Raw genomic sequence first — 11,980 nt, forward strand, 5'->3', positions numbered from 1 at the left:
CAGAAATAATCTTCTCAGCTTTACAGTTAGAAACTTTTGATCACTTAGGATTTAAGCCAAGGCCGGTGCTATATACAAACCTCCAAACTCAAGACTTATTATAATAACCCCAATGGTTTGTATGTAAGGAAGAAAGGGAAAAGCGAAACATTTTAGGCAGTGACAACCCTCAGCTGTCAATGGAGGGCTCATTCTTTTAATCCAAACAATGAGGCTGGATATTGAGTGGGAAGAACTCAGTTTGTTTGGCTAGAAAGCCAGGCAGGAACTGTGAAAATTTAGTGGCTGCTCCTGGGGGGTTAAGTCAGTCCTTCTGGGCATCACAGATCATGGGCTGGGAATTATGAAATGTAGACTACTCAGTCACATTTGCCTCAGAAGGATACACACTTCCAAGTCAGGGGTATGCAGAAGAGTCAAAGAGCCAAGATTTAAGAGAAGAATCATCCAAGGAAAGAAATTCCTGTGCCCTGGTTCTGGAAAGCAGGCTGAAGACTCCCTCTTTTATGTTGGTTTCACCCTTACATGTAAGAAGATGATGGAGTGGACTGGAGTAGGGGAGTGGAAGAGAGGAAGAGGTCCAGACTTGACATTATCAGAGAAGGAAGTTAGCAAGTCAGTGATCATCGAAGCAGTTCCAGGAACTAGTGCTGAAGAATGTGGACCTACCACGTCATCCTCAATCTTTAGTGAAAACTCCCTCCCGCTTTGCATGGCTCAGTAACATTAGCAGGACTGACCAGATACACAATTACCCAATAGCTAAGGAAGCTGGAGGAAGTTAAGAGTCCTCTCTTGCACAGATCTCTTCCAAAGCACTGGAAGAGTCTCAGCAATGTGTTAATATGTTTTTGTAGAATTAAAAAAAAAAAATTCAAACTGCAATTGGTCAAGATCGATGTCTCTTTCTGACTTCCCCTCTATCACCCTTCTCTTTTTGTCCAGTGGCAGTGAAGAGGCCATGGGCATTTTGGGATTGACTAATGAAGTTGAGTTGGGAATACATTTAGTTTGGGTTTAGGAGTCACACATCTGTCATTTGCAGTTACTTCTTTGAACGGTTAATAGTATTTATAATGTTACAGGCTGAACTGTGTCCCCCTAAAATTCCTGTCAAAGTCCTAACTCCCAGTACCTCAGAATGTAACCATATTTGGAAATAAGGTCTATTCAGAGGTAATTAAAATAAGGTCTTTAGGGTAAGTCAATTCAGTATAACTGCTATCCTTATAAGAAGACGGAATTTGGATGTAGACATGCAGGTAGGACAGACCATATGAAGACATAGGGAGAAGATGGCTCTCCACAAGCCAAGAGAGAGGAACCTCAGAATGGAATCAACCCTGCCAACGTCTGGATCTCAGGCTTCTAGCCTCAAAACCGTGAGAAAATTTCCATATTATAAGCGACCCAGTCTAAGTATTTTGTTATGGCAGCTCTAACAAACTAATATACAGCCTCCAGGAATACTACTAATGTCAACAATTCAGTTATGTTATTCATTATTACAAAATTTGAAAATGCTCCAAAATCTTACACCACATATACTAAAGAAATTTGGTAGGGTTTTCCCAAGTTTGACAAAAATCCTCCCCTCCCAATTATGTGAACATAATTGTTCACTTACAAGGTGTGAAGGTGAAATTTTTTTAAATGATCCAAAAAAAATTTTTTTAAGTGATCATGGTGATGGAATTACCTCTTCATGCAAAAATTATATGTAATCATATTGAAAGACTGGATATCAAAGAGTGTGCAGCCAAAAACAAAATTGTAGGGGAAAATATTTAGGTTTGCCACATAGATAACTTTTAAATTTTGTTTTTCTTGATTTTGTGATCTTTATCAGTTTTTTAAAAATTATAACTTTTATATTTTTTCTCATCCTGAAATATATTCACTCTTGTGCCTCATGTATTTTATTTTTCTTGAAAAAAGGGTCCATAAGTTGTGTGCTTCAGACAACCAAAAACTTGGATCTATCCCTGGGAATGAAATGGATATGGTGAGTTTCTGCCCCATTTAGGGAAACCCTGCTCTAATGTTTTGTGCTCTGTCCTGAGAAACACTGGAGGGGAGGGCTGACCAATCACAGCTGCCAAGTATGGAGGACTTAGGATAGCAAAAGCTGCAATAAAGGAGTTTGCAGAAGAAAGATTTCAGACAAACCTATTACCAAACGAAGATGTGACAAGTCTAGAAAGATGTTAGGGCCATGGAGCAACCCTAGGCAATAAGCCATGGAGGGAACCCCTGGAAAGCCCTCAGTTACCTCTCCTTGGGTGTCTGCTCCTCATGCCAATTCTACTCTTCAGCATATCTGGTTTCAGTTACAATGTGTACTAAAGAGTGGGTACTCTGCAGTGACATCACAACTTGGCCATTATGATGTAATGACATGGCATCTGATTAATCTAGGGCTAGGGCTTCCCTATAAAGTAATGTCCTTTCATTACTTTGAGGGTAATTGGACTCTTTCATCATTCAGGTGATGTGGGAGTCAATAACTATTTTAGAACTCAGTCTTTTTCAAGGTTACTTCCCTTTAGTATCTATTTCTGTCACTTCATTTTGTATTAGACAAAGGTCCTTGCTTTTCCTCTCCATTATGCTTCTTGTTCTTTGTTTTAGGGTTACCCTTGACAAAGGGGCTTTGATCTTCCCTCTACTGCCTAAGGAGCAGAATGTAATTTAGATGATCCCTTAAGAGCACCCCACCAAAGGGGAAACCTTTTACCTGAGGTATTCCCTTTAATTGCAGCAGCAACTGGTTCTGGGTGCAGGGTAGAGGGGAGCTAAGCACCAGGCCTGGTAACTTTCCCTACCACTGCCCAAAATGGTAGTGTCATACAATAGGGGTGTCTCGTAACAGGGCTGCCCAACTCCTCCATTATCTCCTTCCCATCTCAAGAAATGAGATGGCCAAGCAATGAGGGGTGAGAGGGAGGAAGAAATCTTGCCTCTGGGTCTCTTGCCACCCTCAGCCCCCCCAAAATAATACTTATCAACATCTTATACTTTCTTTTCAAATTTCAGCTTTATTTCAAATATGAGGTCTTTTATTCAAAAGGGAGGGCAGTTGCATGAGGAAGTTGAAATGAGGCACAATACCAGCAGGTATGGGGTCCAGAGTACCAAGCTGCGCTGTGAAGGAGGTGGGGAGGTTCGGGGAGGGTCTGGTGAGAACAGTGGTTTGGGGGGATTCACAGAACACACTTTTATTTCCTCTCTAGGTTAGCTATTCAATGGGTAGATTATCTAGTTGTTTCTTTGTTTTAGCAACTTCACTGTTCTTCAGCAACATCACTGAAACAAGTGCCAAGGCTAATGATATACTGGTCCCTTTTGTTTCTCTTTCTGCCTAAATGCAGTAGGGAATGGAAACTAGAAGCAGAAAATGAAACACTTCTGATGTATCCCTTGCCAAGAAAAATCATGGGTCTGTCCCTGTGGAGAGAGGACTCTTCGGTAGCCTGGGAATAGAATGTGGTCAGGAGGCTTGGGTTTAAGTCCCATCTGCAGTTGTACTAACAAATTCTCTGACCCTGCTGGTGTCCCTTCTCATCTCTGGACCTGTGTCCTCATCTCTAGAGGAATCTAGAAGACAAGCCTTTTCAGGTCTCTGAATTGTGATCTATGGATTGCCAAGATCCAGAGGAGCTCCAGAGAAACAGGAGTTAGAAGAAAGGGAATGTGGGATAAGATTGGAAAGCTGAGTTAGGGCTTATTAAAAAGATAAATGATGAGCTACATTCATAAAGGAAAACAAAGGAACAGGAAGAGTATGTAGGAAGGACATCTGAGGTCTGGATGAGAGAGGAAAGGGCAAGAGTGTTCCTGCTGTGTTGCTTCAAGGACCCAGCCCATGACCATGGTACAGGTTTCTCATATGGCACTTCCCAGGCCATGGCTGACAGGTTATACCCTCAACTGTTCCTGTTCGTAGTCATCAGGCTTTACAGGAAAGTCCTGTGCCTAATACATGACACACTTCTAAAGATTCTGCCGAATTCCTAGTGTTTCTCATGTCAGATTTGACTTACAGCTTACCACCTTCCCACCACTACCCTGTGGCAACTCTGTATGGAAAAACCACAAGACTCATGTCTTGGCTCTGTAAAGCTGAGAATAGAGGAATGGGTGAGCAATGGTAATTCTTAGAGATAAAGCTCAAGAACAATGAATTCTCTTTGGTTCCCTAACCCCAGGTCCATTTGCACTTATGCCCTTAGTATTACTCGGGCTCTAGGAGACCGACCATCCAGCAGACCATCCAGCAATTAGCCTGTTCATGAACCCTTCCAGTGCAAATATTAGGGAACTGGGCAATTCAAGGCTAGAGTCAGGCGGTGGGGAGGGAGGGTAAGAAGGTGTGTAGCACGTCAACAGGTGTGGACGACCTAGGGCCAGAAGAGAATCCCAGTGTATGGGAAGGCTGGAGTTCACATGGGTTCCTAAATTCTCCAGCAGGCAGGCGAAGTGGTTCCTTGCTGATCACAGGGTCACAGAAAGCAGCAGCAAGCTTCTGGAAGGAGCAGATGAAGCTTGGGACCCTCAGTGCTTTGCCTTTCCCAAGCCAGTTAGGGATACTGGGAAGGCAGAGCACAATTAGAAACTGGTCTTTTCCTAGTACGAGATATGTGGCAAGGGTTTCTGTTTTTTTTTTTTTTAATGGCAAGGTTTTAATTTTGTTTTTAAAGGAAAATATTATGACATCATGCTTATGCACAGAGGCTCTGGAGATCTCCTGCGTTCACAACCCTAGCTCTGCCATTTACTAGTTGTGTGATCTTGAATAAATTACTGAGCTTTTCTGAACTGTTTTCTCTCTAAAACAAGAATAACATTACTCAATTCATAGGGTTGTTTTGAGGAAGATAATGCATGCAAGGCACCAGATTTTAGTGGATAAATAATGTGGGCTCTTGAGATTGCTAAATACAAGGTAACAGTCATGCATACACAATAAGCAACCCTCCCGCTTCATTATCCTCCCTTGGGTTCTTCACTGGTGACTAAAAAGTGCATTGCTTGGTGGCTTCCAGTACACTTTGTCTCTTCACTCTGCTGGAACTCTGACCTGAAGGTGATCCACAAGATACATGAAATTCTTTCTTTATAAGGATAATATTTAAATGGGCATTTGAGTGACTTGGGGTTTCTCTTTTAACCTTTTTTTTTCTTTAAAGAATTAGGGTTTTGAAAAAAAAAAAAAAAAGAATTAGGGTTTTGGAGAGGAGGGGCACGATAAGCCCCATACTCTATTCTGAATGCATGTATGGGCACTTGTGTGTCTAGCTTCTCTCACTGAGTGGTAAAAGGGGAATCCAAAAGTTTTTGAGAAATCAGTAACAGAAAGAAATGGGTTTGGGGGAGCTGGTTACCTGGGAACTCCATGCTCATCTGTAGCATCAGGAACTGCTTCTTCTCCCTTCTAGGAGACTGTCAAGAAGGAGCCTGAGAGAGGAAAGTGGACCAACCATGGTCTTGGAGAAAAGGAAGCAGGTTCTCCACTCCTCTGGAGGGAGAAGAAATAGCAGAGATCAACAAGGATGAAGAGGGAGGCAGATGGAGTTAGAGGAAATGAAGGTAAATACCCTACATGCTAAAAGAAAATGAAAATGGTGAGAGGGGCAGAAGGAAAGAGAAGAGCTTAGAAACAGGGTGAAAGGAGCGAAAAAACAAACACCCAGCAGAGGTTAACTAGGAGACATAAAGCATGAATGGGAATGGGTAGGAGAGTCCAGCTTTCCCATTCACTTGCTCAGGGTATGGAACAGACTGCTATCTTCTGGCACCATTTAATTTTTAAGCTGCTCTGTTTATTTGAAATGTTTTCCATTTCTTTTTTTTCCCCATTTCTTTTTTTTTTTTTTTTCCCCATTTCTTATACCAATAATCCTTTAACCTCAAGAAAGTCCCCAACACTGTTTCATCTTAGGGGCTCCCAAGCATCATTTTCCCCAATAGAGGCACCTCCCCCAAGCTGTCTCATAGCACCCAGGCTGGAAGTCTGTGGGGCAAGAGCAAAAAGCAAGGGGGCAGAGGATGCGCTGTGGTTTGAAAGAGGCCCTGGAATACCCTGAGACTTCAGGCTGGTTATGGGATGTTTCCTGGGCTCTGGAACATGTGTCAAAAACTGGAGGACCATTCTCAGGCCCAACCAGACGCTTGGGGTGCTGTGTGTTCTGAACTGTAAGCACTCCAACTGCAGGCTGGAGAATGTGGCTTCTAATCCACACTCTGCCCCTCACAGATCATTCAATGTCAGAGCAAGAAGGGGCCTAAAAGATCAGCTAATCCAAATGCTCTTTCTCAAGGAGGAAACTGGGGCCCAGAGAGGTGAAGTAACTTGCCCAAAGTTATCCAGCTAGTCAGTGATTTCCTTTTCTTCTGAGGCAGAGAGAGTCCCGTGTTTCGCTTGTCCCTTCACAAATACAATCCATAAAGTGCTTAGAGGTCATTAGAAGGCACCCAGAAAGGTAAGGCTGGCATTTTTCTGGAACCCCCGGATTGCACTCACCCCTTAGGCACCACATTATTTAGCTACAAGGCCTGGAGTTGGTTTTGCTTTCATTTTCATCCCACGGCTGCCTGGAGGAAGGAGCTCTGACTGTTACCTGCCATCACTCCCCAGCCAGTCATCAGAGACTGAAACCAGGGATTGCAGGGATGACAAGGGAATCCTGTCATTAAAGCGGGGGCTGGGGAGCAATGGCCAAATTCCTGGAACTTAAGCAAGGTAATTATGGCTGAGTTAAAGCTAGGACAGCAAGGCTGTGGGACCTGGGGTGGCAAAGACCAGTAAGAGGGAGTGAACCAGCAATCTAAATGATTTCAACTGCGGTATGTTTCTAGTTCACATAAAATACCTCCTGAGTACCAAAGAGGTGTCCTCAACCTTTGACTACCTAGGCCTGACCCACCTACTCACTTTCTCCCAGTACCCACTCACGGAAGAGAACGTCACCATCGTCCTTTTGCTTCTTTCCTAATATTCCAGCATCCCTTCCGTCTCCCTTTTCTATGACGTGGGTTCATCCACTCACATCCACCCCCCAGTCTCCTCGGCTTTCTTTAAGTCCACGCACTCCCTACACCCCTTTGGTTTCTCCCATTCTCCTCGCCCTCCCTGACTTGACTCCTTAGGACAGCTCCCCGCCAATCCCGGTTTCTCCCATTCCTCTCAGGCAAATGTTTGGGATCTCCCAACCCTCCTGGTGCCTTTGATTTTTTTCCGCCGTCGGCCGCCTGCGTCTCAGATAAAGTGGATCCAGCCCTGGGGCTCCGCGTTTCCGCCACTGCCCGGGTGCTCCGGCCCACGTAGAGCATAGTCACGGCCGCCGTTGTTGTCCCAGAACTCGCGGCCAGTCACGCGGTAGCGTAGGGCGAAGAGCAGAGACCCTCCAATGGGTGGCGCCGGCAGGCGGAAGGAGAAGCGGTCGGCGCGCGGCGGGGGTGGGGCCGGGCCGGCGTAGGCGGCGGGCGCCTCTCGTTGGCTCCGCCAGCCGTCTGCACTCCAGCGCACGCTCACGCGCTTCTCGTAGGCCAGGTCCAGCACGCGCGCGCTCCCGGCCACGCCCAGCGGGCCCGCCTCGACGCGTTCCAGGCAGATGCGCTGAGCCTGCAGGCGGGCGGCGAAGCCGGGCTCGCTGGCCGGCTCCAGGGCGGCGCGCGCCTCCTGTAGGGAAAGGAGGAGCTGGGAAGAGGGAGCCCGAGGAAGGAGAGGGGCGGGGGCAGAACGGGGGCGGGGTCAGGGTGAGGCACCGGACCAATCGGAGGCCGACCTTGGCGTCCGGGCAGTCGGCGGGGGGGGGGGGGGGGGTGCGGTTAGCAGGGAGAGTGGCCTAGGGAACTCGCCAAAGGGAACCCCAAAGCGGGTGAGAGAGAGCAAGCCCAGGGTTGGGAATGGAGATGGGTGCTTCTAGGTAAATCCACTCCCACACTTCCGCCGAGGCCAAGCTGAGGAAGTCCTGGGGAAGCGGAGTGCCCCTGCCGCCTACCTGGAGGCCTCTGGCGCGGGGTTGGCACGGCGCGAAGTGGCGGAGGGCGTCCCTCTGCAGTTGGACCTGCACGTGGCGGGGCACCCGGGGCAGCTCTCCCGGGCGGAAGCGGCGCACGGCTGCCAGCTCCAGCCCCAGCGCGTCAGCGAAACGCACTCTTTTACGGGTATCGGGGCTGTGGTTGCGGAGCGCCCGGGTCCCGCCGCCTCCGGCGGGCGCAGAACGAGCCCGGCGCCCCCGACTGGGACCTGGAGCTCGGGATCGGGCCCCGAGACGCGTCCCTCCCTCGCTCGGTTCCTCCTCTGGCTCCTCCCCGAGGCTGGGCCGCTGGCTGAGGTAGTAGGCGCGCTCTGTCAGTGAGGCGATGAAGCTCAGGTTGCGGGGGATGTCGGTGCGGGGGTGCCGCTCGCGAGACATGGCACTCCCCCCACGCCCGGGCGTGACCCTCCGGCGGCGCCGGCGCGCTGCCCTCCTTTCCTAGCTCGCACCCGGCCGGTGTTCGCACAGAAGCTTCAGCCACCCCTCGCAGTTGTGTGCTTTCCTTGCTGTCACCTCCAGAATCCTTCACTTCCTGCAGCTCTGCCTCGTCTCCAAGTGACTACCTTTCCTCCCACTGGCCACCTTCTCCCAGGGTCTTTGACCATCACCTCCTGCAGGCTGTCTCCTCTGAGCCTGCGCTTAGCCGCGCTCACCCTCCGGTCCCGCGGCCCTCGCGGGGCCTGGCCCCCGCCCACAGCCCTGTGACAAGTGACTCCCTATCTATCATTGATGCTGCTGCACCAGGAGGCGGGCCCTCCACTCTATCGGTTCAGAGTGGGACCACTCTTCCTTTTTTTTCTTTTTAACGGCCTCAGCCTTTCCGGCGCCGGAAGAGTTAACGCAAGGAGTAGAGCGCAACCTTTTCTTTAAGAGGAAGGTTCAAACCGCCCAGCCTGAAACTTTCTCTTCTGTGCTCAATGTTTTATTTCCTAAACCCTAGGCTCCAGGTTTGGGAGGATGGTAGTGGTGGGTGCAAATATGGGAAAGTCACAAAAGCTAGGTAGAGTCTCAAATAGAAATTGAGATGTGGCGCTCAGATAGGTGGGTGGCCCTTTGGAAAGAGTTCTGAGCTGAGAGTTGTGGAAAGACCTAGTTTCTGGTCTCACCTCTGGTGCTATTCAGCTGTGTGACTTTGAGCAAGGCACAACTTCTTTGGACCTCAGTTTTCTCATCTGTAAGAAAAAGTGGATTAAAATTCTGATCTCTAACCTAACTGTAAGCTCTTTGACCAGCAGAGGCTGTGTCTGATTCATGGTGAGTTTCAGCACATAGTAGGCCTTCAAATTATTGAATGAATCATCACATATCTTTCTTGGAATTGGGACTGTGGAGTTGTAGTTCCAGTGAGAGCTCCAAGAAGAGCACAGAGCTGCTTTTTACTCCATTTTTTTTTTTTTCTGTATTTGTGGAAAAAAGTGAAGTTTTGTTTAGTATTTTTCTAACTCCCTACTGATCTTATGTAGCACTTACAATGTGCTAGGTACCATTGTTTTACAAACACTAACTCATATAGTACATTCATCATAGGAGAGGGAGTATTATGCCTAATTTATGGATGAGAAAATTGAAGGAGGGGGTAGGTCTCTTCCCCAAGGGCACATAAATTAATATTTGGGGAGCTGGAATTAGAATCTCAGCAGTTCCGTTCTAGAGTCTACTATTTTATACCCTTAATTATATTAAGTGGATTAAAACATTTCATGGTAATAATTAACTATCCAAGCACTGAAATATGGAATGTTAGAGTAGAAATGGAATCTCTAGAGCAACAAGGGAGTTCAACTGTAAAATCACAAGTGACTAAGTTGGAAATAAATAGTGAGACATATACTGTTTATTAAACAATTTATTTCTGTTGGCATTTTAACTCCAGTATTAAGCATAGCAATGCTCCTTAACCAGGACTCATTTTTAAAGTGATATACTGAGTTTTATTTTCTTCTTTTACACATACATATGTAATCCACAGAAAACACATTCTTTTCATATTTTAGGGTATGAAATAATGCTACAGTAATTTGTGCTATAGTAAAGCAGTTTAAAACTGTCTTCCTTGCTCTGGTGCCATATGTCACTGACGGAACAGGTAAGGTTCAGTGTCAGCCTACATGGCCCGGGGTTTTCTGAGAAGAGCTCTGTTGTCTCAGCTGCCATTCCTTGGCTCTGTGGTATTGGTCTGAGAAGATCCTTGAGGCACACAGCCTTGGACCTGGTGTAATTTGTGTTGGTCCAGCAGTCTTTGTTTCTTAAGTAGCCACTGCAATGATCTTCAAACATCTGACTGGGCCTGCCCAATAACTGGCCAGAGGCATCGAGTGATTTCTTCAGTCAACATTTACTGAAGTTATTAGGCCATGAGGACATAAAAGTGAGTACGATTCAGTGCCTGCTCTCATGGAGCTTATAAATGAATGGGCCAGGCAGAGAGAAATCTGTTTGGATCCTGAGACTTAAAAGTGTTTTTATTTCAAGTAAACATCTTAGAAGAAATCAAGACTGCAAATGAAGGACTAGATTATTCTCTAAAAAAGGAGGCACCCTTGCTGATGGCATCTGGAATGACTATTCCAAGAGCAAAGAAGAAATGCAGATGGTTGAAAGGATACAGTCATAAAGGAGCGAAATAGATGCTAGGTTCAGAATATTGGGGAGAACTGAGTTTGGGTTTGTAAATGGTGTGGATTTGGCTTGGCTTCATAAACAGCATGATAACAACATTGATTACCGGAAGCAAAGAGGGACCTTGAAGCAGTACAATGTTAAAGTTAAGACAAACTTTCAAATCACAATTAGGTTGAGGCCTATCTTCTCAGTATGTGGCTTTGGGAAAATTACTTAACATCTGCAAGCCTCACTTTGCTCATCCATAGAATGAGAATAACACAACATAAGGACCAATGTGAGGATAAAATATTAAGCATGTAAAGAAAGCATTTAATACCTAAATAAGTCTTTAAAATGTGTTAGTTGTTACCATCGTTGCAAAAAATACCTTTCTTCTTTAGTTTGGGGCAGATGGGAATACCAAGGCTTGGACTGGAGGTAGAAGCAAAGGAACCAGCAGGGAAGGAGAATTGGGTTACCTCTTTTGGTCTGGTTGGAGAGTCCTCCAAATGGAGCTGTACTATGTGCCAGCTGCAAGAGCCGGTGGGCCCCAGCCAGAATGCCTGAGGGTGCCCTTGTGTGGATCGGCTGTAGTCAGGTGGCTTCACACCCTGTGTAAACATACTGCCTGGTATAAATAATAGACATTCATGTATGTGTGTACATATATGTAATCTGAAAGGATAAACGTCAACCTTGACATTAGCAACTTGCAGGAGGGAAGTGGAATTTTGGGAGCAGCAGAGGGACTGAGGACTGGTGTTTTTTTCTCTACACTTCTATATTATTTGACTTTTTCATAATGAGAGTAAGTTCATGCACTGGGTAGAAAGAATTAAAAAGAAAACCAATCTGATTATTTAAAAAGGAAGAAAGAAGATGAAGAAAAGTTACCTGCAGAAACTGCTCGCATATCCGAGTCTTGGCTCCCCGATGCTTGGCTAAAGCCCCAGCTCACACAGAGGCCACTGGGTTAAAGGTCCTGGAGAGAAGAGGAAGTGTCTGCTGTCTGTGTCACGTCTGCCAGTCCCACGGGGTAAGGCGCCTGGCAGGCAGTTCCCACCAGTATGGGAACGGTTCTCTTTTCTGGGCACCCACTCCAGGGCTGGAAGAGTTCAACAAGTGCATGGAACGTCAGAGACCTTCTGGAAATGCTGAATTTACTCCAAGGTTTCATGAGGCCCAGCCGGCTTCTCTTCACAGCCTCCAGGGTCAGAAGCCCTGCCTGGCCCTCGATGCCCTCCTGGCCCTGTTCTTCCTGGCCTCCAGCAGCCCTCTCCTTTCCTGAGTTGTGGCTCTTCCCAAGCCTGCGTCCCAGCCCCGCCCCTCTCTCT

The 11,980-nt window shown here is 46.8% G+C and overlaps 1 protein-coding gene across 2 annotated transcripts; it reads right to left on the reverse strand.

Moving 5' to 3' along the window:
* Positions 1–3,018: 3,018 nt before the first annotated feature.
* PPP1R3E (protein phosphatase 1 regulatory subunit 3E) lies at positions 3,019–11,980 on the reverse strand. Of its 2 annotated transcripts, XM_086322437.1 has the most exons (5): positions 11,789–11,976; positions 11,541–11,628; positions 9,149–9,214; positions 8,004–8,353; positions 3,019–7,681 (listed from the first exon to the last, which is right to left on the reverse strand). In XM_086322437.1, exons 2-5 carry the CDS (start codon positions 11,557–11,559, stop codon positions 7,259–7,261), a joined length of 858 nt encoding a protein of 285 aa, XP_086178563.1. In that variant the 5' UTR covers positions 11,560–11,628; positions 11,789–11,976; the 3' UTR covers positions 3,019–7,258. The 2 variants fall into 2 exon arrangements, with proteins under 2 accessions (XP_086178563.1, XP_086178562.1); XM_086322436.1 differs by having other exon boundaries at positions 11,541–11,980.

This window comes from Bos grunniens, chromosome 10 (assembly GCF_055505025.1).
Source record: "Bos grunniens cultivar Pamir isolate PY7600 chromosome 10, Bosgru_T2T1.0, whole genome shotgun sequence".
Classification (NCBI taxonomy): Eukaryota; Metazoa; Chordata; class Mammalia; order Artiodactyla; family Bovidae; genus Bos; species Bos grunniens.

Coding starts and splice junctions, on each gene's coding strand:
- PPP1R3E (XM_086322436.1), bottom strand. Junction 8,354..9,148: donor ACAGCTGAATAGCACCAGAG/GTGAGACCAGAA, acceptor CCTCACTGACAG/AGCGCGCCTACTACCTCAGC. Junction 7,682..8,003: donor CCCGCGCCAGAGGCCTCCAG/GTAGGCGGCAGG, acceptor CTTTCCCTACAG/GAGGCGCGCGCCGCCCTGGA.